The following is a 15,476-nucleotide window of genomic DNA, read 5'->3' on the forward strand; positions in this document are numbered from 1 at the left end:
TGGAACAATTTGGCGATCACAGATGGGATGAGTGTAAACGAGGGTTCTGCACAGAATGAAACCAAAATGAAGGGTGCTGCCCATTGCAGGGAGGAATGATGACTTTGAGAAGTCCATGCAGGAGGCAGACTCAATCTTTGAAGAGTCGCTGAATCAGGAGCAGAAGGGGGATTGTGCTGCAGCTTTGGCTCTCTGTAACGAAGCTATATGTAAGTAACTCTAACCGCTTGAGCTATTGCGCTTTTGACAGTGCTAATATCTTAGAAAACTGTGAAATATTTAATCATGTTAAATTGTCAGGTTGTAATACGGGAATCCAGATGGTCTTTAGAAAGTGCTGGGTGACAAAATCTTTTTTTTTTTTTTTTTTCAAGTATCTTGTTTTTGGGGTTGTAGTCCTATTCTTCTTCATCTCTGTATTTTCATGTTTGCATCTGTTTTTGTTGTTCTCTCCAGCGCTAAGGCGATAACAGCACTGGGATGTTGATGTGTCCTTTCTGGTGCTAAATGCTGCCTTTCAGCAAGCACCCCATAGGTAACTCTTTGTGCCACTTGGCCCTCACTTAGCAATTTTCCCAATCCTCAGGCCAAATTACAAAGGGCATTAAGCTCCCCTGTTTCTCATGGAGGATGTAGCATAGGGAAGAAAACAGTAGCCTACTCTTTACATCCTTTGGATTAATAAAAAAAAAAAAACAAAAACGAGCCTACGCTGTACCTAATGCTCAAGAAGAAAAGCAATAGGACATAGAAGTGCTTAAATGCATTGTGACCTTTGAGAATGTGTGCTATGTGATTTCCTTTTTTTTTTTTTTTTGGTCTTTTTCCATTATGACTGGCTGGCTGTCTCACCCCATGCTCCTCTCTGTCTGTATAGAATGGCTGCAGACAGGGTAGGCGGTTTCTGTGCATTTGTTGAAATTGAAATTGCCTCTTATGGGCTGCAGAATAAGGGGCAATATACAGCTATTGTGAAATCTCTCTTAGCTTTCATTCCAGCAAGGTATGTGCTGAATTTCAGATCCCAGCTTGGTATTCCTGCACATAAAGGGAGTCCCAGGTATGGAGCATACAGAAGGAGGAAAGATGAATGAAGCAGCAATGTGGTAGGGTTGGAAAGAGCCTGTGTCAAGGGGATGAGAAGTTGGGCTAAAACTTGATCAGTTTTTTCTTTTAACTTTATTTTGGTTTAGTTTCAATTAACTTGTTTGGACACCTGGCTAAGCTGAATGTGCATTAGTGGAAACAGTAGCATCCTTGTGATCTCTTGTGTGGCAGTATTTGCATGGTCCATGTTTTATGTTCTTGCTGCATCTTTTTTCTTTTTTTTTTTCTTTTCAATTTTATTCCTTTTTTCTGTTTGTTTTTCTGCTATGTTTTCTTTTGCATTTTAGCTAAACTAAGACTTGCCATGCATGATGCCAGCTCTAGCACTCACAGCAGAGCCCTAGTCGATAAGAAGCTGCAAATCAGTATCCGAAAAGCCCGGAGCCTCCAGGATCGCATGCAGCACCAACAGCCATCGCAGCCGCTGCCGTCGCCAACCTGCCACCCACCACAGGGCGGCACCATGGCCCAGTCTACAAGGTAGTCCAAGTATATCACCTAGACCCAGATCTGAGCTGCACCTGAGCAGTGCAGTCTGAAAATCAGTAGCCAACTATATATATTCCCCTGGATAGTCCAAATCCTAGCGTTGTTCCTCATTATTTTCTTCTTTAGGTTAAATCATATTTTAAGAGGGTCAGCTACCTTTTTTCTCCCCCTCCCCAATCTTTTTAGAATATAGTTCACTGTGCACGTGTTCAAAATATGGGCTTTGACAGAGAATTGTAGGAGTCAGTGCCTTGCAGCATTGATTTTTGTGTACAGAGAGAAAGAATGTTAGATGATAACCTGGCCAGAGGGGGGAGGTCTTAGGATATAACGTGCAACTCTTCACTATCAGGAGCACTTTGAGGGCTCAATCAGTAAAAGACTGGACTATCATAGAAGTCTTGCTATAGCTGCTTTTATATTGGGAACAGTAACCAACATGTTTCAGTGCACTGTAGTCTGAAAAGCATCAGGTACACTGGTCTCTTCTTTCTAGTTCATTTCTGTAGTGGTGCTGTGGTACAGCTCTTGGATCTAGATCCTGCTCCTGTCACCTTGACTTACTCTCCCTGATGCTCTGTCATTCTTCATTTTCCTTCTGTGCTTCCCAGCTTCCTGTAGCCTGGCCTAGCAGGCTCTTCAACATCTCTTCATGATTTTTTTCTTCCATATGAACTTCAACTCCAGCATAATTAACTCTGTGCTATAACTGATCCTTCTTACCCTCTTTAGCATGCAGTTTAACCCTTCTTTCTTCCCATGCCATTCCCTCCTAGCACTAGACCATCCCTGTCTAATTCTTAGGATGTTTCTTGAACTGTTACTTTTCTTTCCTTTCTCCTTTCTTATATGCTGTATTATCATAAACTTAGATGAAATCTCAGATGAGAATCTTTTCCTTTTCCTGTTTTTAAAATGCCACATACACCTATATACTAAAACTCAATTAATTTACACACAGACAAGCTATAGATCATAATGTTCTTTTCCTGCAGTACCTGGATTGTACATGAGGGCTGATCATTTTGTCAATCAGGGGTCCCTTGTATTCTCCTTCAAAGGAAAAATGCAGAGCCCCAGTTATGCATTTTGGCAGATTTTAAGAAAATTAAAAAAAAAAAAAAAAAAGAAAAAGAAAAACTTTCTAAACTAATTTTGTTCATGTTGTGCTTGCTCTCTGCTGCGTTGTGAAAAGAATGTTACATTTCCAAAAGTTGTATTGAACAAAATACTAATATTGCAGACAGTGAAAAAAATCTACTCATAGCCAGAGTTTTGAACTCTTACTTTGATTAAAGAAAAAAAAAGTTATAGACAGTGCAAACCTTGCAATTAGTCACAGACAAGGTCATTCTGCTATACACAACTAGGTCCTCATGATGTTAACTTCCATTTTATGTGTCTCAAGGAGGAAGCAAAGCATTGATGTTACAGTTCCTTCAAGTTCTCTGTTGGAGCTGTTTGTAGCCTATTGTCTCCTCACAGGGACGTGAACTTGGAACTGCTTTTTAGGTCTGCATATTTAAATGCTGAACTAAATGCAGAAAAATGCCAAGGACGTGTATGACCTAAGGACATAATTGTCTTACATTGGTATATAAGAATACAAATTCTTATTTAGAAGTATACATAGAATGCAAATTATTGCAAAATAGTGGTTATATATTTAACATGAACTTTATTTAACCTGTTGGATATATATCTCAAAGCTGAGAATACAGCAATAACATGTGTGAGATTTCAACCTGTTCCTTCCATTTGTCAAGTTATTTTATGTGAAGCTACCTAGAGAGAGAGGACGTTATGGAAATATCAGTTCATACTCAGATCATGAACTTGTCCAAAGTATTTACCAAAAAATCTAAGATGTTAATGTTGGAAACCAATTTTATTTTATGTAAATGCTATTTTTACTATTCTTAAAATTATTCCTTCTCACACACTCAGTCTGCTGGTTAAAGTGCCTAGGGTGCTGTACAAGAATACTGTGAAAGTTTCTATAAAGCATAACTGTAGTAAAGTAATATTAAAAATATGAAATGGATTCAGCAGTTCGATTATAGTAGGAAATCAGACTTAGAAGCAAAGGACTAGCATGTATGTATCTACAGAATTTTAATACCAAGTCTTCATCAGAATTCAGTTAGCAAAAAAAAAAAAAAAAAGTGTGTTTTGAGGAGTATGTAGCATAGGGTAAGTTCTGCACCCTAGGGATAAACGTAAGCAATGACTACTGCTAATCATTTACCCTTCTGTGTGTTTTAGTGAACAGACTGGCCCGCTCCAAGTACTGCTGAGCCAGGAGGTACCACTGGAACCCAACAAAGAAGTGGAATTTGGGTCCAGTTCTTTCTTCCACCCACCTGCTTCCTGCCATGAATTGCACTCATCATTATATCCAGAGTCTTCCTCCCTGTCCCCTACTGAAAGCAATCCATCCAACAGGATATCTCCAAACTTCCAGTCTGCTTCTGCTGATTTTCATGACCAAGTTCCCTCTTTTCCCTATAGGCAAGGGTTGGCAGAGAGGCCTGCAAGAACTGAGAATGATGCCCACTATAGTGTGGAACTTATTGACACCACAGCCACAGGGCCAAAAGACTATAGGGAATGCTGCAGTAGCAGCAAGTTAGAAGAGGTTCATAGCATAACACCCATTCTCACACCTCAGTACAAATCCAAGGCTAACACAGTAAACTGTGGATCTTTGCCTACACTGTTGCACTGTCCACATCCACCACAAGCAGCATCTCCTGAAAAGGACAACCAGCGCAGTCCTTGTTCCAAACTTGCAAGCTCTCCAGTGCGACCCAGCATTGATCATTTAGGGGGCTATCATGCAATGACCCCTGCAACTTCATCCCCTTCACCGCAATGCTCCCTGGATCCTTTGCAGAAAACAAATAAGTACTCCAGAGCAAACAGCCATGAGATTTTATTACCCTCACAGGATGAACATGGCACAGCAGAAAGTTGCACATCTGAGGGTGTTAGTACAAAGGGACATGTTCGCTCCTTGGCAGAGCAGTTTCAGAAAATGCATGCAGTTTCCCAGAGAAAAGGTACTCATGAAAAAGGCTGGATTGCTGCAGTATGTCAGGATGAGAAGTCTCCAAAGTTAATACAAAAATCTTTCATCAACCCTTCACCCTCTGGTTACAGACAGCTAATCCATCAAAACCAAGAGAACAAAAACCAGTCTTCTGAAAAATTATATTCAACTGTGGATATTAGGGATGGGGTAGTTTCTTTGGAGGGTTTTAGTGCCCAGCATGTTGCTTCTAAGAGTGTTTGTGCTCACAGTGAAGAGCTGTGTAGAAGAGGTGGACAGAATATAGCAGACCCTGCATCCTACCTGGAAAGGCACTGTCATGATGGAGGAATGAAACAGGTGGATGATGGAGCTACTAGTAGCATGGTTGCCTCTATGCCTGTGGACCGTTGGGTGGATAATGTTACTAGGTATTACAGTTCTCAGAAGGATAATAAGAATACTGAATGGCTTCCTGTACCTGGGAGAAGTCCATCCCTTTCTGAGCAGAGAGCAGTTGGAGATGACTTGAGCAGGATCCCAGTACATCTGCATCCACAGTGGAATCAAGACACAGAACAGGAGCTCTCAGAACTGGAATCCCTCTATCAGACTAGTCTGCAGGCATCTCAGGCCACTAGGCCTTTCTTGGGAAGACAGGACAGTGCTAGGTATCCATTTGACCAATCAGGTAAGAATGCTGCAGTTGTTTTTCTTGGTTGACCTGCCTATGTATTTCATTATAGTTGAAGGTGTATTTTTCAGTCAGTTTAATTAAAAGCAGAAAAATTTGTGCAAAGATGCAGAAAGATTCAGGTTGAGGATTCTGAAACCATTCTACCCATAGGGATAGAGAAGCACTGTGATCGTACTGTCTGGGGAGGCTGCAGTAGCTGTTGATCTTGCCAAGCAGCAATATCTGTTAGTATCTTGTTATCTGGAAATAATTGATTCCTTTTTTCAAGTCAGCCAGCTGTTTAGGTCAGGCTACTGACTTTTGCTGTTTGAAAATTCTGCATCACCTCTGCAATTCATTAAACTGTTCCTATGTCTGGAATGAATGTTCTCCAAACTTGTGAATTTTAACTGTAATTGTATTGTATTTGAGAGTTTAGTCTGTATATGGTTGAGGGGAATAACTTTTTTAGAAGTGTTACTAGGTCTATGAGAGTTGAACTTTTGTTTTTTTTTTTGGCTAAGGAACATATGCTTTAAGTTTTGGAAAAGTGAAAGTGGCACTGAGGGTACGTGGTCTATGCTAAGATCCTTGAGACCTTGTAGATGAGTTGGTACCAAAAGTAAACTAAGAGATTCTGGTGCTCTTGGTGAGAACAGCTCTGACATTGCTGGAGATACCTGTCTGAGTGTGATGATAGCAGCCCAGTTCCACTTAAGCTGTTCTTATCTTCTGGGATAGGACAACATTGATTCTCAGCCTAGCACAAGTGAAACAAACTTCTTTTTGATCCATGGCTTTGTATCAGAGCTACAAATTTTCTAATCAAATGCAAAGCAGCCTAAAACTTGATGGATACCAAAGTATGTGCATGTACAAAATACATAGCAATATATACACAAGACAGGTTTCCCTATGCCCTGCAACTGTGGGGAGGGGTAGGAACCTCTGTTTTTCCTTGTAAATCAAGCCAGGCTGTGACCAGAGTGAATACCCTAGTAAGCTCTTGAACAGGCTTTTATACAACAGCTCAAATATTCCATGAAATTCTCATCTTACTTAGGATCAGGTCTGCCAGGAGAGTGTAAGCCATTTTCTTCTTTTTTTTTTTTTTTTTTTTTTTATTTTGTTTCAGAATTAGGCAAGATCTCCCCACACAGATACTCTCTTGCATGGGCTTGGATCAGAAGGTCTCATGTGTTCCCTTTTAGCACACTCATTTGGGAACTTCTTTATAGACACCTAGCAGGATAGAGCCCGCTTGCTTTAATGTTAACCAGGGCCCCAGAATTCTGTCATGCCTTAGTTCTTATGCTAACACTTTTCTTGCCTGTTTTCCCACCACATCATGAGGGATGAGATACAGATATTTTTTTGAAGTTTGTGTTTGAGATTTTTGCTTCTTATTTGCTGTGACTTTCAAATGCTTCTTCCTAAGCTCTGCAAATTCTGTTTGAAAACAAAATATCTATGTAACGAACTAGGTGAAAATCACCTGAGTAGATCTAGCACAGCGCTCTCTCTCTCTTAACTTGAATTACTTCTTCATTTGGAAATACAGTTTAAGCTTTCTATAACTTATCAACTGTTTTTATTAGACTTCTACATCCAAATTCACAGTGAAAATGCCGCTGAAGCTTTACTGGAGCTTTATAATAGAGAGTAAAAGCCCAAAGACCCAATCCTCCAAATGCCTCCCCTATGCAGAAAGGGTGTTGTTACCAGCCACCTCACTTTCCTTCCTTCATAGATAGATTCCCTGTGACCATTTTTATTAGGCCATTGATCTACCTGTATATTTCTTGAGAAATCTTAGGATTATATCTGGTTGGCGGCACACTAAAATAAAGTAACTGTAGTGATCTTTGTTATAAATAGCACTTTCAGCTGCTTAGCCACAAGAATGAATGGCTGGCAAACTGTAGAGTTGGGTGGCCACAAGCAGATGGACATGTGCGGATCTTAAAAGAGGGGTCTTGTTTATCCCAAGTAACTTCAGGTAACCGTCTTGGTGGCTGATTTTCTGTCCATTGACAGAACCACAGCAAGGTTGAGGTGGGAATTGATCTCTCTGGAGATTTAGTCCAACCCTCCTGCCAAGCAGGGTCACCTAGAGCACATTGCGCAGGATGGCATCCAGGTGGGTTTTGAATATCTCCAGAGGAGACTCCCCAGCCTCTCTGGGCAACCTGTTCCAGTGCTCTGTTACTGTCACCCTCACAGTAAAGAAGTGTTTTCTCATATGTAGCTGGAACTTCTTTAGCCCCATAAACTATCTTACCTTTGTATCAACCAAGTACTGGTGTGCAGCTAAATCATTAAGTCTTAACTCTGTTAAATAGTTCAATTCCCTGTTCCCTAGAAACCCTGTAAAAGGGGCAAGTGAAACAGGAGTGAGTGTCTTGGACTCTCCCTTTGACAATGTTGTGAGTTAGCTTATGTATTGACCTTCCAGGAATTTATGATTACTTCTCATTCTGTGTATTTAGCCTGTCTGTCTTCTGCCAAGATAGACAGAAATGTGACGTAATGTACAACTAAGCCCCGAGATTAACCACAACATTTTCTTTCCCAGTCTCTGCAAACCTGAATGTGAGGAAGCTGCATACTACAGCTGGCATGGGTCTCTCGAAAACCCCAACAGCAGAGATCGAGCGCAATCTGTATGGATCCGCTGTCTCTTCTGTCTCCAAGGTGATGATGTTCACTAAGATGTGCTTAGGGAAGGGAAGGAAGTGCTTTGTGCGAGTGAAAAAAAGTTACAGTTGGGAGAAGTGGAATATATTTTAAAAAATAAAAGTAGTGGGATCATCACTACTAATATTAGAGAGAATTTTAAGTACAGTCTGGTTCAGAATTAATTAGTGGAAACGTGAGCAATTCATGCTATGCGTAGCTTGCATGCAATCACATTATCAAAATTCTGACTCCAAGATCACATACCCCCTGAAAACTTGAAGATCTAGTATTTGAACATTTTGGCTTTGTGTTCCAACTTAGGGTAACTGCTTCTGGATATTACCACTTACAGGGACACAGTTTTTTCCCATTTTTGACTGCGTCACTGCATGTTTTGATAGACAAGGGTTTAATGCTATATTTGCTGCAGTTGGTAGATGATCACCTCAGAGGGGAAGAAGATGCTTTTTTCTCTTTTTTTTTTTCTGAGAAGAACCTGTTTCAATAACTGGCAGTTGCATATCAGTGTCTGTACATGAATATGTATTCATACAAGTATTTTGTGGGGGAAATCATACTTTCTGTAGCAATTCCATACTCATTAAATGATTTTGTTTATATAGAACAAGTGAAAAGAAAAAGAAAGAAAATAATCATTTTCCTTGCTAACATAAGATCAGTAAGCTTCCAGCACTCATCAAATAATCCTGGTGTTTTTTTTTAGTTATGAGAGGACTGTAGTACTTTATTGTATTTTGCTATAGAAAGAAATGGCTATAAAGGATAATATTTTTGATAATCAGATCCAGAAAGACCCAATTGCTTTAAGTTCTCAAGACTTCAATGAAGGATTTCAAAAGAGGAAAGGTCATGGAATTTCATTAAGCATTTCATTAAGAATTTCATTTCATAAGCAGTCTGTTAGATGTATATTGATCAATTCCCTATAATTATTACACAAAATTGATGTTACAGAAAGCCTTTTCTGAACTGTGTGATATTGTCTGCAGGTCACGTATACCAGAGAACATAGCAGGGAACCAGAAGAGGAGGAAATGTACAGTGCAGAGAATTTCCGTCGCATTGCTCGCAGTCTCAGTGGGACAGTTGTCTCGAACAGAGAAGAGACCTTGGTCTCTTCTCACAGTTTTGTAAGTAGAATGATGTGTAGCTTTAAAAAGAGGCATTATCTGCGTGTACAGTTGCTGTTTTCTGTCCGTATTTAGTAGTTAATGAACAAGATGGCGGGCAACTTGAACAATAAGCCAAGGTGAAAGTTTGTCTTTGTGAATTTTGTTCTCTTTCTGGTAGAAGAATGAGCTTTTATTTAAATAACAAAGGCATTTTCTTCAGGAGTCATTGCAGAGTAATACTTGCTGTGGCTGGTAAGCACGTGAGCTAATATTCCTTGCCCGGTATAAAAGGACATCCAGTATAATCTTTTCAGTTGACGTAGTTATTTTTCAATAACACTTCTAATAAAGCTTTGATCTTTAAATAATAATAATAATAATAATAATAAAAATTGCACTAGCCATATGAAAGTTTTTGCTCTCCTGTGTGTATATACAGCAAGTGGAATTTTTAGCAAGCAAAGGTAAGCAAAAAGGGGAGATGATTCTAGAATTGGTACATGACATGCAGCCAATTACATATAGGAAGTAACTAAGAATAGGTAGGGTTGATTTTTTTTTCTCCTTTATCTCTGTTAAAGTAGCATAAACCAGTATAAAGTAGCATAACCAGCTATAATGTGAAGGTTTAGCTTGGATCTGTTTTTTGTTAAATATACTTAGATTTTTATTGGAAACCAACTGCAAAATAAATGTAGAAGAGTCTTAGTTGCGAGATCAGTCATGTAGACTGGCTGATGTGATTGTAACTTCTGCTGCATACAGTAAGTTAAGCATATGTATGTAAAATTATGAATGTTTGCTCCTCAGCATACTTTGCTGAGATCTTTAATGCATACCTGGAGGTGCTGGCAGAAATGGTCAAAAACCTCTAGTTGTCTACCCCTCCCTCTGCTGAAGATTTTTGTCCCCACAGCAGAAGAAGCCAATAGGATGGCTTTCTGTCACCACTGTTGAAGTTAATCACTAGGCTTAAGTCAGTGGTGGCTTGTTATCGTGTTCAGTTACGCAATGATGGGGGAGAGGGTATGCATCCTATTTAGTCAGCACTGCTTTGGGGTGGGTAGCTTCTAACAGAGTGTACTGGTACAGTACTGGTAAATCCTTCAATTGTGCCAGGTAAATTTTTTCAGTCTTCAATCAGAGCTCTCAGTAAACCCTGCTAGAAAATAAGAAGGATCAGAAATACCCTTATTTGATTTCATGGCTTGTGTAGTATGGCATTTGAACTCTGACCTTCTGTTGATCTGTGGTTTTGATTTGTGAACCAAACCTTCATGATTAATTTGTGTGTTCTTTTTCTCCTTGGTATATTTCAATTTTGGTATATACCAAGTTTCTTTAACATATTTCTCTAGGTATATTCAAGTCAAATAGCTCGCCACTGCAGTAAAAGCCTTACTGGATTGGTGCAGATTTTATTTGTATTCCTTTTTCACATACAAATGCATGTCATTTTTTTCCCAGTAATTCATCCCTTTCCTTGGATCAGCACCATTGTTGCTTGATTCAACCCAACTCTGTGTTTACTCATCATTTTGTTTTTTCTTCTCCTTTCTCATTTTATAAAAGGAAGCACCAAATATGAGGAAAATGCCAATGGAAACCAGCCACCGTTCTTCCAGCTCCACTTCCCTTCCTTTCCCCCACGATCCTCCTGTGTTTCCCTTTGATCCCCAGCACACCCCAAACCAGGTGCAGCACCTACCCCATGATGTACTGATGCCCAGCATGGTGGGCAAGGCACGTAAACCGTCAGGTAATCACAGGACTTTTCAACCTCCTTCATGATGAGAAATGTTGCTGAAATATGACTATGCAGGTCTTGTCTTTTGTAATGATACTTCACCATCAGCCTGACTTCCTCCAGAAATTTGGAAGGATGAAACACATTCTTTTTCTCTTTCTCTGCCCTTGTGCATTGTCCACTTAGCACAGAATCACTGAACATAACAAAAGTGAATTATCTTCATGGATACGTTATAGTTACTTTTAATATGAAATCATATTCACATTTATGTGAGGAATTTTCTTTAGTGCTAAAATAGCAGTAAACCCCACCTTTTTTTTTTGTCATGTATTAGATTACTTCCACAAGCTGCTAGCTCCAGCAAATTACACATGTAATTGTGTTAATAGAAATAACTAACTCCTGCGTTTTTTTCTATATGAATTAATTTCCCTGTGAAAGACATCAGAAACAATTTAATCTACCAGCATTGAAATACTTCGATGGGCTTCTCCTTGATGATGCAAGAGAGATGGCTATTAAAGAAATCTTTTGCCTTGTGAAGTGTCTGATGGTAACTGAAGTAATATAAGGAGGAAATGCAGAAAGGAAAGCGAATACTTAGGGTGCAATTAGCTTTCATTCAGAATTCCATGTCAACCATTAACTGGATGTACTATTGGTTTAGTTTATCTTCTGCTGCTGCATGTTGGCCACAGCTGGCAGTTCTGTGAGGAAGCAATAATACACAGAACATAACTGAGCAACCTTTGTGTGTTGTGTCTATTATCTTTCCCCAGGAGATCAGAAGAACGTCATCCAGAAACTTTTGGTTGTGCCTGACAGGGGTGAAGCTTTCCAAGGTGACGACTACCCAGGTGTGGCACTGAGCTACGGGAGTCTCCCTTGTGCACCCAGAGGCACCCTCTCCCAGGGGCAAAAGCCTCTTGTTAATCTGCCTTTAGGAGGTGGAGCATCAAATGTCTCTGGCCGTTGGCTGAACATGAGCTACCCTGCCAGACAAACAGCCACCTTACCAGATAAACGAACGGCGCTCTGGGGGAAACACGCTGGCCAGACAGGCAAGAGTTTACAGGAAGGCTTCTTCCAGCAGCCTTCGCAACATCAAATGCATGAGTCTTACGCCATCGGTTGCAGGCTGCCAGCCAGCACAGACTACAGCACTTTAAGAATGCCACATGGGCCTTCATGGGACCCCAGTGCCCCTCAAGGCTGTCCTGTGCCCCCTTCCTGTGTTAAGGCCCCGGGTCCGAGGAGAGTTGATATGCCCCCAGATGAAGACTGGCGACAAAACAGCTACACCCCTCAGCCGGGCAGAAGACGAATGCTGCCAGTGCATGTGAAAGATGGGACTTTTTCTTCTGCTTCGGAGACGCACAGAAACATGCTGGCTCGAGCGGCAACAGCTACTGGCACCATGCACAATAACGGCTGGTGAGGTCCTGTCCACTCTGTGCACCCTGAGAAGTCACTCTGAACAGTCTATAGCTGTTGCTATAGTGTGGATTATGTGGAGACAGCAAACTCTTTCAATCAGTATCTGCCAGTTTTGTCTTAAAATGTAGCTATACGACATGTGGAAACTAATTGCACTGTATTTCTTTTCTGACACTACTGAACTGCTGTCTGGGTGGGGAATCTTAGCTATTATAGTCCTGGCCTCTCCTAGCAAGAAGTGCTGTAGGAATGGTAAATGTCAGGGGCACTGGTTTACGGGTAAGTTCAGAAGTATGTGCATGTTTTGAAGGAAGATGGCCATTAATGGGAAGACATTTTAAGGACTTTTTCATGAAATGTAGCTTTGGTAAATTCTTTGTGTACAAAGCCAATCCTTTTGTTTTCCTCTCCTTCCTCACCTTGTTCCTTCATAGTGGAAAACAGACAAAAACTAACCAACCTTCCAGGTTCTAGTAAATCTATACTTGGTAGGCTGGCAGTTAGCAAACCAAACCCTATTTTCAGTGTGCTGAGATCTCAGGCAGAGATCACGGCTATAGCTGCTGCTGAGGAAGTGGTAGGGAAACATTGTTCATTGGTAAAACAGAATTTTCCCCACTTCCTTAAGGCAAACTAACAATGCTTCAAACAAAAGACTGTTAATGCTGCACGCTTAATTACACCATTGTAAACACAGAATAAGTTTTAACTATTTTAGTGTCAAACATACTTGCTTTTGTAAGTATTTTTCAAATAAATCTATGAAAATAGTTATATTCACCTGTTTATGAGCTTTCTTTGCTATTTGCCTTTACTGATCAATTGGTCTGAAATTGCTGATTGATTTTCTTATACACTGAGTTACTTAGTATACTTCATTTACAAAATGTATGTAATCAGTGCTTAACTAGATTGAAGGACGTCGTGAAGATGTAATTTTGTTCTAAATTTGATGTTTCACACTACTGTGCTTAACTTTCCCCTCATAACAGGCAGTAATTAACTGTCCTTTGAAAGGTGTTTTGAGATGTCTTGGGAGGGGTGAGGGGGGATGACAGTATAGAATCTGTGCAAAATGAATGCACGTAGGATTCTTAATCTTGTACATAAGGGTCATTAGAAATGATTGGTGTAATGAGAAATCTCATTGTAATAAGAGTTGAAGTCGTACTCTTGCAAATGCTTTCAGATGTAGTGGTTACAAGTGATGTAACAGTGCAAGTTTTAATACTTATATAAAAACTGGGACTGCAGACTCTGTCCTATTCCAGCCAGCCAGTGGAAGGTCTAGTCTGCCCTCTAGTGCATGGTTTTGCTCATCTGTTTTCAATGGTGTTCCAGGTTGAGTCTTTTAATCTTCATTTCCAGTTAATTTCATGATTTGCACTTGATACTTGATGAAATTTAATCTGTTCTTGCTGTTTAGGCTGAGATTGAGTTTCATTCACTTTACTGAATGTCATTTCTCAGTTTCTCCTTTCTAAATAATAGCTGTGATGTCTGTTATTGTTACAATTTGATGTAATTACATAGTTTTCAAGTGTGTGTTGGGGTTATGTGGTACATTTCTCTTTACATAACTGCCCCTCACTAGCTCGGGGAAGGACACAAACACTTCTTACACCCTACTATTCCTAAAAAAAAAAAAAAAAAAAAAAAAAAAGACTTTCACAGAACATTTTAACCAGTTTAATATCTTGAAACTTTTGACAGTTCTACTGTTCTTTTTACTAATTATTTAAAGAAATGGAGCATTATTTTACTGAAACAGCTGTTTGATTAAGGTTTGTTTCCAAGCAGATGGAACTGTTGGTCTCCTTGGCTCGACGTGGACACATGATAATGAGCTGCGAAGTTCCTAGCTGTAGAAGGTACAACTCTGCTTATAGGAAGTAGCTCCAGTGCAGAGGTGGATGGTTGCATCACACACAAACATTCCTGTTGCAGCTGCAGCTTTCTTGTTGTTACATTCCTTTTACACAAATCATATCACTCTAGACAGCAGTCCCTGTTTGTTTTCAGCTTTACTTATTAACCTTTAGCAGTCAAATTTATAGTAGACCCAGGATCCAAATGAGGACATAGGTAGGTATTTGACACTTTGTGTGGTATACCTTTAAAAAAAAAAAAAAAAAAAATCAGGTCACAAAGTGAGGCTTAAGTAGCCTTGAACTCAATAATTACCTAAAACAGAAGTCCACTGAAACAAATCACAAAATCACACCTTAAAGAAGCAAAATGTAGAATGAAACATTTGCAAGTAAAGAAAATGTATATGCTTGGATTTTTATTAAAATATTATAATCCTAGCTACTGTGAAGGAGGAAGTACACTTCCAGAAAGCTGTGCAGAATAATCCTGAGGTGAGGCAACTCATTTTAATCATACTACCACTGGTGTTATCCTTTTTTCTTTAAAAGGGAATTGTGTATTTTCTTTACTCTGTCATCGTAGTTCTAGCTACCAGGTTTCAAAATTGATTTGTAAATCACCTTTGTATATTAATTGCTTACTATGAAATTAACTGAACTAGAGGCCTGAAATGGACAAACTGGAACGTTAACCTCTGAAATATTTCCATATTGAGCAGTATGGTAATATATCAGAATAGAAACAAACTGAAGTAGATTCAGCAATACATTTAACCTGGGAGAGAACGTGAACCTGAAGAAATAACATCACTTCATTTGTAGCTCATGCCTGCAAGTCCTAGAGACATTAGTAAGTTAATTGCAATTTGACTAACTGGTAGCTTTTCACTTTCTTCAGTGATATTTATTGGCTATTTGAACCCTAGGAAATCAATTATGTATTAGTTAAATAGCTCATTAAAAATCACTGTTGCCCATAAGAAGGGTGAGGGGGAAGCTTCAACTAGGAATTCAGCAGCTATTTTGGAACAGTCCCTTAAAGCTTATAAACTTTGATGCAACGTAGCTGTGGTTTTCTTTCTAAAGTAACCGTCACTGGCTGCAGAGTAGGTTAGTGGATAGAATTTAAGTTAAATGAAAATAAAATCTTAAATATTTATTTTGAAGTTAATTCCCATTCTCAAAAAAAAAAAAAAAAACACCTGGTATTTGATTTCACAGTGTGTTGTAATTCATATGTAGACCTGGATTGTGGGGTGGGGAGGAAGAGCAAAACTAAATAAACAGTGATTTGGTGTTATAG

At 39.5% G+C, this 15,476-nt stretch overlaps 1 protein-coding gene across 10 annotated transcripts in view; it reads left to right on the top strand.

Annotated features, from left to right (window-relative positions):
- USP54 (ubiquitin specific peptidase 54) overlaps positions 1-13,078 on the top strand; it is a 98,354-nt gene extending 85,276 nt beyond the window's left edge. For 6 of the 10 annotated variants that reach the window (XM_032190970.1, XM_032190969.1, XM_032190967.1 and 3 more), the window contains 7 exons: positions 90-209; positions 1,395-1,587; positions 3,862-5,318; positions 7,879-7,997; positions 8,993-9,133; positions 10,688-10,874; positions 11,645-13,078. In XM_032190970.1, coding sequence (XP_032046861.1) covers positions 90-209; positions 1,395-1,587; positions 3,862-5,318; positions 7,879-7,997; positions 8,993-9,133; positions 10,688-10,874; positions 11,645-12,303 — 2,876 coding nt within the window. In that variant the 3' untranslated portion in view covers positions 12,304-13,078. Of the gene's footprint in view, positions 1-89; positions 210-1,394; positions 1,588-3,861; positions 5,319-7,878; positions 7,998-8,992; positions 9,134-10,687; positions 10,875-11,644 lie in introns of those variants that run through there. The other 4 variants (XM_032190972.1, XM_032190974.1, XM_032190975.1 and 1 more) reach the window with 4 other exon arrangements.
- Positions 13,079-15,476: the final 2,398 nt, after the last annotated feature.

Source organism: Aythya fuligula, chromosome 7 (assembly GCF_009819795.1).
Source record: "Aythya fuligula isolate bAytFul2 chromosome 7, bAytFul2.pri, whole genome shotgun sequence".
NCBI classification, from domain to species: domain Eukaryota; kingdom Metazoa; phylum Chordata; class Aves; order Anseriformes; family Anatidae; genus Aythya; species Aythya fuligula.